Here is an 18571-nt window from a genome sequence, read left to right as displayed (position 1 = left end):
TCTTTCTGGATGTTGTAATCAGAAAGAGTACGGCCATCTTCCAGCTGCTTGCCAGCAAAGATAAGCCTCTGCTGGTCAGGGGGGATGCCCTCCTTATCTTGGATCTTGGCCTTTACATTTTCAATGGTGTCACTGGGCTCCACCTCCAGAGTGATGGTCTTGCCGGTCAGGGTCTTCACAAAGATCTGCATGCCACCCCTCAGGCGCAGGACCAGGTGCAGGGTGGACTCTTTCTGGATGTTGTAATCAGAAAGAGTGCGGCCATCTTCCAACTGCTTGCCAGCAAAGATAAGCCTCTGCTGGTCAGGGGGGATGCCTTCTTTGTCTTGGATCTTGGCCTTTACATTTTCAATGGTGTCACTGGGCTCCACCTCCAGAGTGATGGTCTTGCCAGTCAGGGTCTTCACGAAGATCTGCATGCCACCTCTCAGCCGAAGGACCAGATGCAGAGTGGATTCTTTCTGGATGTTGTAATCAGAAAGAGTACGGCCATCTTCCAGCTGCTTGCCAGCAAAGATAAGCCTCTGCTGGTCAGGGGGGATGCCCTCCTTATCTTGGATCTTGGCCTTTACATTTTCAATGGTGTCACTGGGCTCCACCTCCAGAGTGATGGTCTTGCCGGTCAGGGTCTTCACAAAGATCTGCATGCCACCCCTCAGGCGCAGGACCAGGTGCAGGGTGGACTCTTTCTGGATGTTGTAATCAGAAAGAGTGCGGCCATCTTCCAACTGCTTGCCAGCAAAGATAAGCCTCTGCTGGTCGGGGGGGATGCCCTCTTTGTCTTGGATCTTGGCCTTCACATTCTCGATGGTGTCACTGGGCTCCACCTCCAGGGTGATGGTCTTGCCGGTCAGGGTCTTCACGAAAATCTGCATTTTGACCTAGATTTTAAGAGAAAAAAAAAGAAAAAAAAAACGTAACATCTCAAGATCTTTGTATTAGAGGGGTGCCTGGGTGACTCAGTGGGTTAAGTGTCTTCACTCAGGACACCCACTTAGATCATCAGAGTCGTGGGAGAGAGCCCCCGCAGAGTCAGGATCTGTGCTAAACATGGAGCCTGCTTGGGATTCTCCCCCCTTCTCCCCACCCGCCTCTGAAGTAAATAAATCTTAAAATTCTTTCTATTACCCACACCTATAACCCATTCTCCAAAGCGAACAATTAACTTCATCTTCCAAGTGCTTGAACCACGTTAACATCGCTCACAACCCCCCCCCGTAGTATTCCTGAATCAGCCGCTGAATGAAAAATTTAATCAAGGCTTCAACTTAAACGAAAAATACAAGAAACAACAACAACAAAAAAACCCCAAAGGTTTATATCCAGAACCTTAATTACTCTACAGTCTTCTAGTCTTCCCCCGCACCCTTTGAATTTCCCCAAAACCTGAAGATACGTAGAATTTAAAAAAAAAAAAAAAAAAAACAACAAACCCGAATCTCGGTAAATAAAAATTACCGTCTTAAGAAAAAAGTGAGGTGGGACCCTTTCGCCGCGCGGGGATTCAAAACTCAAGACAGTTCTGGAAAGCACACTAAACTACCTCTTTTCCTCCTTCCCCCCCTGAAGCAGACACGATAGAATCTCCATTGGTTAAGTGTCGGTTGGTCTCTGTGGGCGGGCGCGCGCGCCAACCGCCCCCGCTCCCTCCACGTAAACAAGGCCCACTCTTCCGGAAAGGCCCGGCGCAGCAGCGCCGCGTCACCTCGCCCTCCCCTCCCCCAACCCCTTTCCCTGAGGCGGCCCCCCACCACCTCCCAATCCGTCAGCCTGGTCTCGCTTGGAGCCCCTCTCCACTCCTCCTAGGTCTCGAAAGATGCCGGCCAGTACCTGTTAGCGAGTGAAGGACACTGAATGCAATCACGTCGACTCACTCAAACGCCAAGACACCCACACCCGACAATGCCAGCCGCTCCTGAACGCTGGCGGCTCCGCGGGGCTGAAATTTATGCAGCGTCTGTTGCGTGACTCATCACTACCTACGTAGCCGCCGTGTCCGTACGCGGCTGAAAGTAGTTCGCGCGGCCCCACCTCCCGCGGCCCGATTAGGCCCTTCCACTGAGCCCCAAGTTCCTCAGAGCCGAAGAAAAAACCCTAAAAAGTCAGCTCCCCTCTCTTCCAGGCGACCCTTATCCTCCCTTGGGAAAAAAGTAGGAAAATTATTTGGCGGATGGATTTGAGTTAGGGGACCTTCCTCGAAAGCTCTCGAAACTTCCTTGCAGCGCCGGCACTGATTGGTGAAGCGGGTGAAGGCGAGGCCGGCGCTGATTGGTGGGATACGCGGCGGCTCGGTTGTTGCTGGGCTCCAAACTGGGTGGGTTGGCGACGACGTTGCTAAGTAACTCAGTGCGCGTGCGCCACAGAGGCGCGCCATTGAGAGAGAGGGGTACTTCCGGCCGGTGGGGGAGGAGGGGTAGTTTGCTCCCGCCTCCGAAATCCCAAACCCCTCTAAGTCTTAGGTTTTTCCCGCGTTAGGTGGGGAAAAGGGTCTTCCGCAGCGACTTTCCCGGGGGCGGGGGCACCCCGGTTCGGGTTCGGAGGCGCTCAGGAGCGGCGCGGCACGCCGCTGTGTTTTATCAGTGTCTGCAGCGGAAGCACACCTTCCCACCCCCATCTTAACGCGAGCCCGTACGGGCTGGTTTCATTTTTCGCCGTTGGTTATAGCAGAATGAAGGAGCTTTAATGCGACTTTTTTTTAGAGTCAGAATGCTTTTGTCTTTTTCAGTCCCCGAGGAGAATCCGTACGCTAGACTCTAGGGTCGGGACATGGGGGGTGGGGGGCCGGCCTCCTTCCGTCCCCCACCCCGCCCCCCTCCAAGGAGGCCCAGAGGGACTCTGCTCGGGCCCCCGGTGACCACGACGGTGGGCAGAAACCTGCAGTCTCTTTCACCTCCTTGCTGTTTCCCCGAACTCTGGTTTGGGGGGAAAAAGAGAGCTGCGGATCGGGAAGCCGAAAACCCGCTTTGGGAGACGAGGAATTCGTGTACAAGAAAGTAGTGTTTTTCCTCTAAACGTGCGACCCTGTAAGGTGGCATTTCCCAGCTACGACCCCTCTAGCTGGTTTCCCTACGCCGTGGGTGTGGCCCCATGTCCCGCAAGGAGATAACCCGAGGAACGCCACTAAGGCAGGGGCGTTGGGTCTGGGTGACACGTGGCCCCGAGTCTGAGTCATGGAGCTGGGGGTGGAAATAAACAAGCAGAGGGTTGTTTGTGGCGCAATAACCAACCTCCCTAAGTGAGGGTAGTCTGCAGATGAGCACGTTAATGCAAATCAACGACAATACCCCTCAGAAAAGGTCGTCAGTCATTAAAATACAGCGTTTCTAAGCGTCCTTTTCCAAAACGGTGTCCGTGAGTTAACAGTATAGACAGGTAAATGACGAGTTTGACAACAGCTTAAGTTAAATGAACTAAAACTGGGTAAGGTCTGTTTACTAGAATAACAGATAAAAATGTTTCTTTAAATTAATTTTGGATTTGGAGGTCGATGATGAACATTTTTAAATTTTTTTATTTGTTTTTTGTTGAACTTAGAATGAGTCTGAGTTTGTGTCACGAACTGGCAGCTTCTCCTGAGTCATTGAGTTTGGGTGGTAGAATAATCTAGAACGGAGAGCTCCTGACGGATAGGATGACATCATTTGGGGGGTTCTAGCAATTGCCAGAACCAAGTTAGTCATACAGCTTTCTGGTTTAATGTTTTCCCAAAGTGGGGCATTTGGTAACCTCAACAGAGCAAAATGTTTTCAGAAGGAAAACAAGTGGTGTCCTTGTAAAACAAGGTGAATTTTTTATGGTCTGTTTATAAGTGAACATTTTAGTCATAATGTAATTTCCGGCAGTGAATTGTAAAAGATGATTTGTAAACAAATTAGAGAATAGAATGACAAAATCCCAAAGACCAGGAATTTGATATTTTAGCACAATACCTGGCATTGTGTTCAATACATGTTCAGTGAATGTTATGCAGTTTTACCTTTGTTTAACAGGGGGGGGGCACCCCAATTTAGTGACAGCCTCAGGCACCAAAATACAAAGCTAAAAACCAGAGTTAATTTTCCACAGAGAAAATGTTTTTTTGCGTAGGCAGTTCCTTTGGAAAAAAAACAAAGATTCTAAGTAATTTCACTTGGCTAGATGTCTTTTAATAAAAATCTGTGCGAAAACTGTGCTTCCAATGATAAATTCACAGTTGTTTTCTTGACATTATCATCTGATATTTAAAATACAGAGTTAATAAGTGGTTTGTCATTTCCTCGTTTGGCTATTTATTTCAATAGAATTATGAAACTCCTGATTCATTACCAGCAAGTTAGAAACTGTTATTGAATGTCCACATGAACACAGGGAGAAAGTCTGTATTGTCTTTACATTTGGGCCTTAAAATTATGAAATCTGTCCAATAAAACATAGCTACTTTAAAATGTTTACTATGGGGCGCCTGGGTGGCTCAATGGGTTAAAGCCTCTGCCTTCGGCTCAGGTCATGGGCTCAGAGTCCTGGGATTGAGCCCCGCCTGCTTCCTCCTCTCTCTTTCTCTGCCTCTCTGCTACTTGTGATCTCTGTCAAATAATAAATAAATAAATATATTTTAAAAAAATGTTTACTATGGAATATTACATAAATGAAAGTTGGAGATAATAAATATAACCAACCACATAGCCAACACCCAACTTTATTAAATCCAAACATTTTGTTACTTGCTTTAGCTCCCCCACCCCCGGCAAAAAAAACCAGCATACTATAAAACTTATCCTCTTTCCAGTTTTAAGTGTACAGTTAAGTAGTATTAATTATATTTCACATTACTGTGACTTGTAGATTTCTAGAATTTTTTCAACTTTTAAAAAAAATTTTATTCATTGACAGAGAGCACAAGCAGGGAGGGGAAGCAGCAGAGGGAGAAGCAGGCTCTTCTATTAAGCAGGGAACCCAATGCGAGGCATGATCACTGGGATCAGGACCTGAGCAAAAAGCAGAGCTCAACTGACTGAGCCACCCCGGGGGGTGGGGGGTGGGGGGGCCCATAGAGTCATCTCTCAAAGCTGAAACCCTGTATCCACTTAACAACTACTCCCCATTTCTCCCTGCCCCCAGGCCCTGGTAACCACTATTCTACCTTCTGTTTCTATGATTTTGACCACTTTAGATACCTTATAAAAGTGGATTCGTATAGTATTTGTTTTCACTTGGCAACTGGCTTATTTCATTTAGTATAATGCCTTCAGGGTTCATCCATACATGTGACAAATTTGTTTTTTAAGGCTAATAGTCCATTGTATGTATATACCACATTGTGTGTATCTACTTATCTGTCTGTGGATATTTGGGTCTCTTCCACCTCTTGGCTATTGTGAAAAATGTTGCAATGAATATGGCTGTGCAAATATCTCTCTGAAAGATCCTGCTTTTAATTCTTTTGGATATATACTCAGAAGCAGGATTGCTGGATTATATGGTAATTCTGTTTTAAGTTTTTATAGTAATTCTGTTTTTAAGTTTTCCATAATGGTTGCACCATTTTACATAACCACAAACCATGTACAAGGGTTCCAATTTCTCCACATCCTACCAATATTTGTTACTAATGGGTGTGAGGTGATATCTTACTGTGGTTTTGATTTGCATTTCCCTACTGATTTATTATTTTTATTTTTAAAATATTTATTTGAGAGAGTGAGTGCACAAGAGTTGGGGAGGGTCAGAGGGAGAAGAGAAGCAGATGCCCCTCTGAGCAGGGAGTCAACATGGGGCTCAATCCCAGGACCCCAAGATCATGACCTGAGCTGAAGGCAGATGCTTAACAACTGAGCCACCCAGGTGCCCCTCAATGACATTTTATTTATTTTATTTTTTTTTTTTAAAGATTTTATTTATTTATTTGACAGACAGAGATCACAAGTAGGCAGAGATGTAGGCAGAGAAAGAGGAGGAAACAGGCTCTCCGCGGAGCAGAAAGCCCGATTCGTGGCTCGGTCCCTGGACCCTGGGATCATGACTTGAGCCGAAGGCAGAGGCTTTAACCCACTGAGCCACCCTCCTCAATGACATTTTAAACTTTTCTTCATTGTGTCTAATAAGTGAAACTTATTTGCTGTCAAGTCAAAGAATAATAGCTAGACAAAAGATGGAGATGGTTTTATAAGTTGATGTGTTGTTTTTGTGAGCTGTGAGAACACTTCAACACACATCAGATTTATTGTGGGAGCTGTCTTGGAAGCAGCTCTTTGCCCCATTTTGGTCGGTTAGTACATCTTCTGATATATAATACAATCTCTGAAATATAAAGGAATTACCCTACCTCACATTTGAAAATGCAGCAAATATGCATGTGAAGTTAGCCCTTATATTAGTCAGTTCTCATAGGTATATATTTACTACAACATATTTATATTCCATTATAATAATTTTCTCCAAGCAACTGTTTCTGGGCACTGTATGCTCTTGATTTGTGAGTCAAGAAAAAAAAAAAAACACTGGGTCTGCTAGTTCATTCATCCATGAACAGACATTTGTTCAGCAATTTCTGGGTGTAGGAAACATTGGGATTATTGACTGGGACAGGACCTGGGCTCCACCCAAGAAAGTTCTGGTCTCAGTGCCAGTGAGGGGGTTGGTGAGGACTTAGTGTCTACCTCAGAGAGTTGTAGGGTGCAGTAAGTTCATGCACGACAAGAGTTGGGAAGCCTGGCACATAGGGAGAGCTTCATGAGTGTTAGCCACTGTTCTCAATCTTGAAAGGCAAAAGGCCTTTGTGGTTAAAATATAAGCTGTACTGTCTGGGTTGGAATCCTGACTGCTGTTTCCTCATTGTGTAACTGGGGATGAATGATGTCACTTCTCTGGGCCTCTGTTTCTTCATCTGTATCGTAGAGTCAGTAATAATTTCTTGCTCATTGATGTTTTGAGGATTATAAACGGACCTGCCTCATAAAGTGGAGTATACAGGTAAAGTGCTTGGAATAGTGCCTGCCGTATAGAAAGCACTCAGGAAATGCTAGCTATATAAAAAAACTGGAAGTACATACAGACTTCTAGGAAGGCCCAGAGGAGGAAGGAACAGTCTGGTGCCTGGAGGAGGGTAGGAGAGGAAGCCAAAGGTTTTGTTGGAGGTATTATTTAGAAACCCAGTCACCAGGAGTAGGTTCATCAGGAGGGAGCAGGTGCAAAATGAGAAGGCATGGCACGTTGAAGAAAGAGTGGGGTAGCTGTGCATGTCTGGGATTTAGGGTGCCTACATGTAGGTCCATGGTTTGGGAAATGAGGCTGGAGAAGCAGGCAGAACTCAACTGTCCAGCAACTTCTGTCCCTTCCGCCATGCTGGCCATCCAAGCTTTCTCCCACTTCTGGACCTTTGCACTTGATGTTTCCCTGGCCAAGAGCCTTTCCCATGGCCATTTCTTTGTCATAATTCAAGCACTATAAATATCACCTCCTCGGAGCACCTGGATGGCTCAGTGGGTTAAAGCCTCTGCCTTCGGCTCAGGTCGTGATTCCTGGGTCCTGGGATAGAGCCCCGCATCAGGCTCTCTGTTCAGCGGGGAGCCTGCTTCCTCCTCCGTCTCTCTCTGTCTACCTCTCTGCCTACTTGTGATCTCTGTCTGTCAAAAAATAAATAAAAATCTTTAAATAAAAAAATAAATGTCACCCCCTCAAAGGGGCCACCTCTGCCATCCACCCTTGCTCTCAGAACTCAGTCACAGCACCCTGGTTACTTAATAACAATTTCATGTTTACTCGGTTTATCATCATATTGCACACATTTTAAAAAAATCTGTTTGTCTCCATGCTAGAATATAAATTCCATGATGGTACAGGCCACATCTCTCCAATTTATCACCATGTCTCCAAACGGAGCCAGCCAGCATAGAGCCTGATACATAATCAGTGCCCAGTAAATATTTGTTGAAAGAATGAGTGACTAATGAGTTGCCTTATCATGCCAAGGACTTTAGATTCCTTGGGTAGGTGTTTTGTGTGGGAATGACATGATCAGATTTCTTCTGTAGAATGATAGTCTGGTGACATCATAGCAGGTGAACAGAAGGGAGATGAGCTCAGAGACCAGGACTCCGGAGATGGTGGCAGCTGTCTATGCAGGAAATGATGAACATCTGTAAGTAAGTAGATCAAGTCAACAAAATCCAGCATCCCTAAAGAAAACAGGAAGAAGTGGTAAAATCAAATAAAAAACTGGACATTATTTAGTTGTACTTGATCCTTACTTCAGAAAAGAACCGAGATGACTGACTTAAATGTACGTGACAAAATTAAAAGATAAGAGAATGTGGGAACTTACAACAAAAGAAGAAAGAAGAGAAAATTAAATTAGTGAGATGAGAGGCGCTCGGGTGGCTCAGTAGGTTAAAGCCTCTGCCTTCGGCTCCGGTCATGATCTCAGGGTCCTGGGATCGAGCCCCGCGTCGGGCTCTCTGCTCAGCAGCCTGCTTCCCTTCCTCTCTCTCTGCCTGCCTCTCTGCCTACTTGTCATCTCTGTCACATAAATAAAATCTTTTAAAAAAATAAATTAATTAATAAATAAATTAATGAGATGAGTATAGAACATGCTGGCATCAAAGTCTGTCCTTTTGCTAGAGGTGGGCCACAGGTTTAGTGTTTTGCTTTCGTTGTTTTTCCAGACAGTCCCCCCCCCATATTGTATGGAGAGAGACAATTACGTAAATTCATTTGATGAGAAAAACTGTAGTATAGCCATACAATGGACTACTACTCAGAAATAAAAAGAAATGAACCATGTAGACACATAAGAACATGGACGAATCTCAAGATAATTCTGGAAAATGCAAACTAATCTATCAAGAGGAAAAGCAGATCAATGATCAATTTGGGATGGAGGCAGGAAGAAGGAGTGAGGTGGGATGGGTTATGAAAGGCAGGAGAGGGCACCTGGGTGGCTCCGTCCTTAAGCGGCTGTCTTCCGATCAGGTCATGATCCCGGGGTTCTGGGATCGAGGCCCGCATCGGGCTCCCTGCTAGGTGGGAAGCCTGCTTATCCCTCTCCCACTCCCCACTGCTTGTGTTCCCTCCCTCTGTGTCTCTCTCTGTCAAATAAATAAAATCTTAAAAATAAAAAAGAAAGGCAGGAAAAACTCTGGGAGGGCGAGGGAAATGTTTACTATCTTGATTTTGGTGCTTGTCTCATATCCAAACTTACCGATTTATAGAGTTTAAATAATTTAGTACAATTTATCGTGCATCATTTATTCCTCAGTAAAGCTATAATAAAGTTAAATTAAGCAAACATCTGGCAGAGCAAATCCGTGAGATAGCTCAGGTAAATCCTTAAAGAGCACAAAGATGTCTCAGGAAGTGAAAGGAGACTGATTCCAGCAATTAAAAAAAGATTAAAAATGGTTCTTAAAAGATAAATGTTACAGGGGCGCCAGTGGCTCAGTCGTAAGCATCTGCCTTTGGCTCAGGTGCTAATCCCAGGGTTCTGGGATGGAGCCCGTGTTTGGCTCCCTGCTGGGTGGGAAGTCTGCTCCTCCCTCTCCCACTCCCACTGCTGTGTTCCTTCTCTCACTGTGTCTGTCTCTGTCAAATAAATCTTTTAAAAAAAGAAAAAAAAATGTTACAGTCTCCTTTTATAAAATACAAAGATGTATTTACCCGGTTTGAGACTTATTATGTTAATGTTTCAGACATTAGTGTCACCCTAATAGATCTTCTCTCTTTGAATTTATTTGACCCCAGAAGGAAGGTAAAGAACAGGTTCCTTAATTACTGTGGAATTAAGAACTTCCCTTTGAATCCAAACAGGTCTGTTGTCAGAGGACATATCAGAAGACGTGAATAGTAACAAGGGTATGATGACCAGTGACCAAGGGTCACCCTAAGTAACGAATGCCTGATCAGGACGTGCTCCTTTCCATGTTTTCTTAATCCTGTGAGACATGTAAGATACGCTCCCTTGCTATGCCGTGTGTGTCTTGAGAGGAAGAACCGTCCATATGCAGATTTAATGATCACTACGGTGTTTTCTGGAGCCTCTTAATTATACCTCTAGAAAAGGGTATAGATAGCAGATTTTTTAAAATGGCGAATCAAAGTAATTTACACATTTCTGAGGTGGGAAACGTATGTGTGTTGCTTCACCTTAGAGCACACACAACTGGTTAACTTCGAGTGAAAGGATTACGATTTTGTTGATAGTTGTGCCAGGCCCTATGTTTATCACTGTATGCCCTAATCTTACCAACAAAATAACTTCCCAAAGTAAATACTGTGATTGTGTCTGTTTTTACATACTCCTGGGGAAAAAAACAGGTAAGTGGCCTCTAGTCACATGGCTAGGAGTGGCAGAAGTGAGATTTCAACCCAGGTTTGCCAAAGTCTAGAGCCCTCTGAATCTCTGTGCTGATGGTCTCCAGGGGTCCTTTAATGGTTACTAGATAAAGGCTACAGATCAGGTTCTAAGCTTCCTAAGTGGCCAAAGCAAAGAGAAAAACATGATTAGGCATATGTCACACTGTCCCTAAAATCCAGACAGACTGATTTGTTCAAGAGAAACAGAACTTGTTCTTAGACAAATGTCTAATATAGGTGTAATCTGTGGCAAATGGATAATGCTCTCTCTTACATCCCTCCAGGGGAGAGAATCCAGAATTCTGCTGCCCTAAGACAGAGAAGTTCTGGGGTTCTGTCTAATGTGGAACATGTTGACTAAAGTTAACGATACTCTATTGTACACTTAAAAGTTGCTGAGAGTAAATCTGAAATCATCTTGATCATCGTAAGTCATCACATTGTATGTCTTAAACTCACGCGATATTATTTGTCGATTATATCACAGCTGGAAAGAAAAAAAGAATTTTACTACAGTGATTACCTGTGCTGGTCCTTGATGGAGAGAGACTCGAGTCTCGCTGATCTGGGAGGGTCCAACCCAGCTGATCCAAGATCTCGGATGGTGTGGCTTGGAACAAAGAAAACATTATATTTGGATGGAGCTGGGCCATATATGCACTGTCAATGCTTTGTCAAAAGCAGTCTTTGTAAGAATGGGACTGCAAATAATTGCTCCAGAAACAATCCAAATTTCCTCATACTTAAGGTTGTCTTTAATCATAATCCCATAGATATTCACCCAACCAGTCATCTGTGACCCCAGCATACAGCACAGTTAAACAACTTGGTGTCTTTCCTCAAGTAGCTGTAAATGACTCCAACACCATATGAGAAACACTGTAGTAGAGGAGCTTATAAGAAATGGGGGTGACATACCCCCATATTGCTGGACATACCAACCATAGCTGGTAGGAGTGGGAAAGTTTTCCTTGGGAAGACCCTTGAGTTGGATTCACCAGGATGTCAAGGTGAAGTTCAAACCTCCTAGCTCAGACACACAGCCCCAGTGTGGGCTGATACCCATGTAGGTAACCACAGGCTTTGAGGTCTCATTGTTTATTGGGAGGCGTCTACGATCTCACCGTTGTTGGACTCCCTAGCCATATTGGAGATGGTTTTTCTGATGCCTCTTCTGCATTCAAGCCTCCCAGCCCCAAGTCAAGGACAGTAAAATCAGAGTGGGCACGGTCCTTTGTTGAAGAATCTAGGAATTCGAATTATATCACTCACGGCCGGTCACTCCTCTGCTTCCTATTACACCTACAGTAAACTCCAGATTCCTTACCATGGCCTATAAGCCCAGCACGGTCAATTCATACATACCTCTCTCTCCACTTCAACCGCCTCCACATCCCCTTCAGTCCCGTTAATCCTGCCCTGACAACCTTCCTTCCATCTGGCGGACCAGCCAAGTTCATGCTCATTGCGGGGTGTGTGCTATTCCTTCCCTTTTTCTCACCTCCTTGGGGAGGAAGACATTTTTCCACTATCCAAGGCTCCAGCTGGACTAAGAATTAAATTTACCCAAATTCCGGTGGCGGAGTGGTGGATGAACCAGTGTCTGGCAAAAATGGAGCTTGAGGTCATGAGCAGACACACCAGGTCCAGTGAACCCTGCTGTCTTCCCCCATCTGACTGCGGTGCTGTTGGCAACTGGCATGTTCTTTACCTCCTGGTTCTTCCTTTATGTGGTCACCTCCACCAAGTACACAAGTCCTCATCTCCTTGGTGGCCTCGATCTTCATGGGCTTTGGAGTCCTCTTCCTGCTGCTCTGGGTTGGCATCTACGTATGAGCTCCCAAGGGTTCCAACCACACGACTTCACTGAACTCCCGCTTTTATAAATTAATTTTTTTACTGTTACTGGAAGTGTCCCACCCGCTGCTTCCAATAAAGGCAGATGGGTGACCGTCCAAAAAATAAAAATAAATAAATTTAACCGAAACAGATTAACAGGAGAAAATAAAATTTAGTTATGCTCACGGGGAATCCACGCCGACATGAAATTCCCAAGACCGTCAGGCAAAATGAGGCATTTCCATCCATCATCCTGAGCTCAGGATGGAGGTGGGAGTCTGGGAGTGCAAAGGAGAAGAAGGCATTAGCAGGAAGGTGAAAGGAAAAGCTTGGAAAAGGAGGTTTGCCTGAAGCAGATAAGTCTCTTAGATCAGTTCAGGGGCTCCTGGGTGGCTCAGTCGGTTGGGTGTCTGCCTTCAGCTCAGGTCGTGGTCCTGGGGTCCTGGGATCAAGTTCCACGTCAGGCTCCTTGCTCAGCTGGGAGCCTGCTTCTCCCTCTGCCTGCCACTTCCCCTGTTTGTGCTCTCTCTCTGAAAAATAAATTTAAATTAAAAAAAAAAAATCTGTTTAATACAGGCCCTTTATCTAAATTCTTTTTAGGCATTTGTTCGTGGGTGCGGGGGGGGGGTGTAGGTCAAAGTTTCTTCCTGAGTCTTTTGGACCTTGATTGTTTTCAAATGAAAATAATGGACAGGTCATTGTGGCTCATCTTGGGAGTGGCCTGCCTTTGGCCCACAGCATTCGTCCACAGTACTGCAGACATAAAATTCCTTGGTTCCTGGTTGAATGAATTAATATGGAGTACATAGGACTCTGAGGGAAGCCTCAAGAAATATAAAAAAAGGCCAGTTATTAAGGGGACCAGTGGGGGTTCAGGCCCCATAATGCTCCCAAGAAACCACAGGACTAAAAAACAAGAAAGTGATCCAGAGGAAAAGGAAACTGACCTTTTTTTTTTTTTTCCTTAAATAATAAAACCAAACTTCAATTTTAGGCCTCTATTGAAGTGAGGACTGAAAACAGGGATGGTTATAGCCCAGTAAACCATACTCATCAGCCCCTAAACAAGCTGGAATAAGAATAAGGAAAGAAAAATCTATTAATTTGCTCAAACGTTTACAAATTGAAGTGTTCAACATTAAGATGACAATTCTCCCCAAATTTATCTATAGGTCCAATGCAATCCCAGCAAGCTTTTTTTTTTTTTAAAGATTTTATTTATTTATTTGACAGACAGAGATCACAAGCAGGCAGAGAGGCAGGCAGAGAGAGAGGAGGAAGCAGGCTCCCTGCTGAGCAGAGAGCCAGATGTGGGGCTGGATGCGGGGCTCGATCCCAGGACTCTGGGATCATGACCTGAGCTGAAGGCAGAGGCTTTAACCCACTGAGCCACCCAGGTGCCCCCCCCCCTTTTTTTTATTTTTTAAAGATTTTATTTATTTATTTATTTGAGAGAGAGAAGGGAGCACAAGCAGGAGCAAGAGGGAGAAGCAGACTTCCTGCTCAGCAGGGAGCCCAATGAGGGCACAATCCCAGGACTCCGAGATCATGACCCGAGCTGAGGGCAAATGCTTAACCGAATGAGCCACCCAGGGGCCCTGACCCCAGCAGGCTTTTAAAAGTTAGGAATTGGTGAGCTGATCATAAAGTTTATATGGAAACTGAAAGGACCTAGAATAGCCAAAAATGAACAGAGTTGGAGTCCTTACCTGACTGGACGCTTACTATAAACACTCAGTTAATCAAGACTGTGTTGTTGGCATAAGGATGGGAATAATAGATTAATGTAACAGAATGAAGTCCAGAGATAGATCTTTCCATTAAAAAAAATAGTTTAGTACTTTTTTTCAATAATCCTTCCAGATGGGGCTGGAACTCACAACCACAAGATCAAGAGTTGTAAGCTCTTCGTCCTGAGCCAGCTAGGCACCCCAGATCTTTGCATTTATTAGCAACTGATTTTCACCAAAGGCTCCGAGGAAATTTAATGGAGAAAGTGTGAGGCATCCTGATCTGGCAAAGATTGGTGGTACAGGCCCTGAAATAGTTCACTCAGGTCAAACAAAGGACATAGAAGTTTATTGAATAATCTGCACTGGACGACGGGACAGCAAAGGAGAAACCGTCTGCCACGAGGCAGTCATGAGGGGCCCCAGTGATAGGGCAGAGTGAGGGAATATGGAATCATCTGGAATTTTTCCTTTATTGGTAATTGGGCCTGGTCGTAAGTAGCCCATGGGTCGGTTAGGGCCTATGACTCAATTAACCTGTTTGCATTCAGCTTGGCAGTCCCTGTGGGCCCTTCTACCTCGTTTCCCATTGCTCAAGACTGTTGCCTAAAAGCAGCCTTTACAGAAAGGATTGTTGGGCTCCCTTGGTGCCTCAGGGGGTTAAGCCTCTGACTTCGGTTCAGGTTGAACCCTGTGTGGAGCCCCATATCGGGCTCCCCACTCGGTAGGGAATTGGCTTGTCCCTCTGCCCTTCCCCTAGCTCATGCTCTGTCTCAGATAAATAAATGTCCTTTACTTATTTTATAGATTTTATTTATTTATTTATTAGAGAGACAGAGAGAGAGCACAAGCAGGGGGAGCCGCAGGCAGAGGGAGAGGCAGGCTCCCCGCTGAGCAAGGAGCCAGATGTGGGGCTCAATCCCAGAACCCTGAGATCATTACCTGAGCCAAAGGCAGACACTTAAGTGACTGAGCCACCCAGGCATCCCATAAATCTTTTTTTTTTTTTAAGAAAGGATTATTTTGAAGGAATAGGAATATTTTTTGAAGGAATAGGAATATTTTGGAGCAACTGGATATCCATAAGCAAAGAGACCTTGCTCTCGCACCGGAAATAACTCAAGACGGATCGTAGACCTAAATGTAATGAGAACTTGAAATCTTCTGGAAGAAAGTAGGTTTTTTTTTTGTTTTTTTTTTTTTTTTTTTACAGATTTTATTTATTTATTTGACAGAGATGACAAGCAGGCAGAGAGGCAGGTGGAGAGAGAGGAGGAAGCGGGCTCCTTGCTGAGCAGAGAGCCCAACTCGGGGCTCCATTCCAGGACCCTGAGATCATGACCTGAGCCGAAGGCAGCGGCTTAACCCACTGAGCCACCCAGGCGCCCCCTTCTGGAAGAAAGTAAAAAGCTTTTGTGACCTGGGTTAGGTAAATTTCTTATGACACCACAAATGTAATCCATGAGATATTGATGAATCAGAATCAAGTCAACCTGCCCATCCAAATATGGGTGATATATTTGCAAATGAGACTCTAAAACCATTGGGTGTGGCACCTGAGCGCCTCATTTGGCTAACCAGCTGCTTTTAGGTCAGGTCATGCTATCAAGGTCCTGGGATAGAGCCCCACATCAGGCTCCTGGCTCAGCAAGGAGTCTGCTTCTCCTTCTCCCTCTGCCACCCCCAACTCATGCTCTCTCAAATAAATAAAGTAAAATAATTTTTTTTAAAAAGAGAAAAAAAAAAGTCTTTCGGTGCTTAAATAGTTTTGGGAAATCTTTAGGGATTGGTAGAGCTTGGATAGAGTTTTTACTAAAATGGGTAAGCACAAGCGAAATATTTCTAACACTTATTCATCTGTTTTTTGTTTTGTTTTGTTTTAAGTTTTAATTTATTTGAGGCGTGCCTGGGTCGCTCAGTCGTTGGGTTTCTGCCTTTGGCTTCGGTCATGATCCTAGGGTTCTGGGATCAAGCCCAGCCCTGCTCAGCAGGAAGCCTGCTTCTCCCTCTCCCACTTCCTCTGCTTGTGTTCCCTCTCTTGACATCTTTCTCTGTCAAATAAATAAACAAAATCTTAAAAAAAAAAAAAGATTTTGAGAGGGAGCACAAATGGGGCAGAGGCAGGAGGAGAAGCAAACCCTGCTGAGCTGGTTGCCCGACACAGGGCTCGATCCTAGGACCTTGAGATCATGACCTGGGCTAAAAGCAGGTCATGAGCTGAGCTGAAGGCAGACGCTTAACAGACTGAGTCACCCAGGTGCCCCTGTTTTCTTTCTTTTTTCTTTATAAAGATTTTTAAAAATGGATCTTATATATTTATTTAAAGAATGTGTGTTGGGGGGGATTGGTGGGGGAGGAGGCAGAGGGAAAGAGAGAATCTTAAGCAGACTTTGCTCTAAACTCAGAGCCCTACACAGAGCTTGATCTGAGAACCCTGAGACCAGACACTTACCCAACTGAGCCACTCAGGGGCCCATCATCTTAATTTAATGAAAAAATTTTAAAGATTTTATTTACTTATGACAGAGACAGCAAGACAAGGAACACAGCAGGGGAAGCTGGAGAGGGAGAAGCAGACACCAAGCAGGGAGCCCATATGGGGCTCGATCCCAGGACCCTCAGATCATGACTTGAGCTGAAGGCAGAGGCTTTAACCCACTGAGCCACCCAGGACCCCCCTTCATTTTTATTTTTATGAATTTATTTATTAAAAAAGAAAAGAATGTATTTATTTATTTGAGAGAGAGAGAGAGCATGAGAGGGGAGAGGTCAGCAGGAGAAGCTGCCCACCAAGCAGAGAACCCAATGTGGGACTCCACCCTGGGGCTCCAGGATCATGACCTGAGCCACTCAGGCGCCCTACTCATTTATTTTTAATCATGTCTTAAAGATGTTTTTAAAAGATTTTTCATCTATTTACTTGTCAGAAAGAGAGCTCGAGAGAGAGCATGAGCAGGGGACAGACAGAGGGAGAGGGAGAAGCGGAATCCACTGAGCAGGGAGCCAGACTTGGGGCTCCATCCCAGGACCCCGCGATCAGGACCTGAGCCAAAGGCAGACAGTTAACCTACTGAGCCTCCTGGGCGCCCCTATTTAGTTTTAATTATAATCACATATTGGTGAAGGATAGTTGGAAGAAAGGCAGGCAGGGACAAAGTTGTCCCCCGCCCTAAGGGGAAACCACCCTTAAAAGGATTTTACACCACCTAGGAAGGAGCCCTCCTCCCTTTCCCACATGACAACCTGATTGGATGACAGGCACAAGGAGTATTAATCATTTTTTTAAAAAGATTTTATCTATTTATTTGACAGAGATCCCAAGTAGGCAGAGAGGCAGGCAGAGAGAGAGAGAGGGAAGCAGGCTCCCTGCTGAGCAGAGAGCCCGATGATGAGCTCGATCCCAGGTCTCGAGGATCATGACCTGAGTGAAGGCAGAGGCTTTAACCCACTGAGCCACCCAGGTGCCCCAGTATTAATCATTTTAAAACCACCCACCGATCTGATAAAAACCCACAGATCCAGAAACTCCTGCGGCAACCCTCTTGGGGCCCCTCCCTCTTCAGGAACTTTGTACTATCACTGAATCAACTTTGCTTTGTTGGCCACCACTCTTTGGACTAGCTCTACGTTCTTCAAAGAGGCGTGAGCAAGAACCACACACGCTAAGGGAAAAGAAATCCTGTAACACCGTGACTAGCAGCTTCCATAATGGATAGCCCAGATCTAGTTTTAAAGGACAAAAAAGAAGAAATAGGGCGGAAAAAACACCAGTCGCTCAATCAGATTGGTAATCTGGAATACACAAATTAAAACCGTGATGAGGGGCGCCTGGGTGGCTCAGTGTGTTGGGGCCTCTGCCTTCAGCTCAGGTCATGGTCCTGGGGTCCTGGGATCGAGCCCCACATCGGGCTCTCTGCTCAGCAGGGAGCCTGCTTCCTCCTCTCTCTCTGCCTGCTGCTCTGCCTCCTTGTGATCTCTCTCTCTGTGTCCAATAAATAAAATAAAATCCTAAAAAAAAAACCAAAAACGCAAGGAGCTATCACTTGAAAGCCTCCAAATGTGCAGAAATTAAAAAGTCAGATAATATCCATTGTGGGATAAGATGTGGGGCAATAGGAACTCTCACCCACAGTGGTTAGGGTATAAACTGACACAACCCCTTTGGAACATAAAATTGAACACATGTATTTCCTAGATCTAGCAACTCTGCTCTGTTAAAAAGAAAACCAAGATCCCAAATGGGCTGACTAATGCTAGGCCATGTTACCAAACTTTAGTCTTAATACCCAACCCAAATACAGTCTCAACCTCCTCCAGAAATATAGTCTTTTTTTTTTTTTTAAGATTTTATGGGGCGCTGGGGCGCCTGGGTGGCTCAGTGGGTTAAAGCCTCTGCCTTCAGCTCAGGTCATGATCTCAAGGTCCTGGGATCAAGCCCCGCACTGGGCTCTCTGCTTGGCAGGGAGCCGGTTTCCTCCTCTCTCTCTCTCTGCCTGTGTACCTGTGATCTCTGTCTGTCAAATAAATAAAATCTTTAGGGACGCCTGGATGGCTCAGTTGGTTAAGCAGCTGCCTTCGGCTCAGGTCATAACCCCACCATCCTGGGATCGAGTCCCACATCGGACTCCTTGCTTGGCAGGGAGCCTGCTTCTCCCTCTGCCTCTGCCTGCCATTCT

The 18571-nt window shown here is 45.2% G+C and overlaps 1 protein-coding gene, 1 long non-coding RNA gene and 1 pseudogene across 2 annotated transcripts in view; 1 reads left to right on the top strand and 2 right to left on the bottom strand.

Annotated features, from left to right (window-relative positions):
- Positions 1–18571, bottom strand: part of UBC (ubiquitin C) — a 27271-nt gene that overhangs the window by 214 nt on the left and 8486 nt on the right. Inside the window, 2 exon segments of the mRNA XM_059378455.1 lie at position 1; positions 3–876. The exon segment at position 1 is cut by the window's left edge and continues 214 nt beyond it. Coding sequence (XP_059234438.1) covers position 1; positions 3–876 — 875 coding nt within the window.
- LOC132003145 (uncharacterized) lies at positions 5896–12692 on the bottom strand. Its single transcript, XR_009400150.1, has 3 exons — positions 12352–12692; positions 10850–10936; positions 5896–8153 (listed from the first exon to the last, which is right to left on the bottom strand). It is a non-coding gene; the product is annotated as an uncharacterized LOC132003145 (long non-coding RNA).
- LOC132003143 (transmembrane protein 258-like) lies at positions 11701–12354 on the top strand (annotated as a pseudogene).

This window comes from Mustela nigripes, chromosome 16 (assembly GCF_022355385.1).
Source record: "Mustela nigripes isolate SB6536 chromosome 16, MUSNIG.SB6536, whole genome shotgun sequence".
Classification (NCBI taxonomy): Eukaryota; Metazoa; Chordata; class Mammalia; order Carnivora; family Mustelidae; genus Mustela; species Mustela nigripes.
Note: the sequence above shows the minus strand (reverse complement) of the source record. Positions and strands in the feature narration are given on the sequence as shown.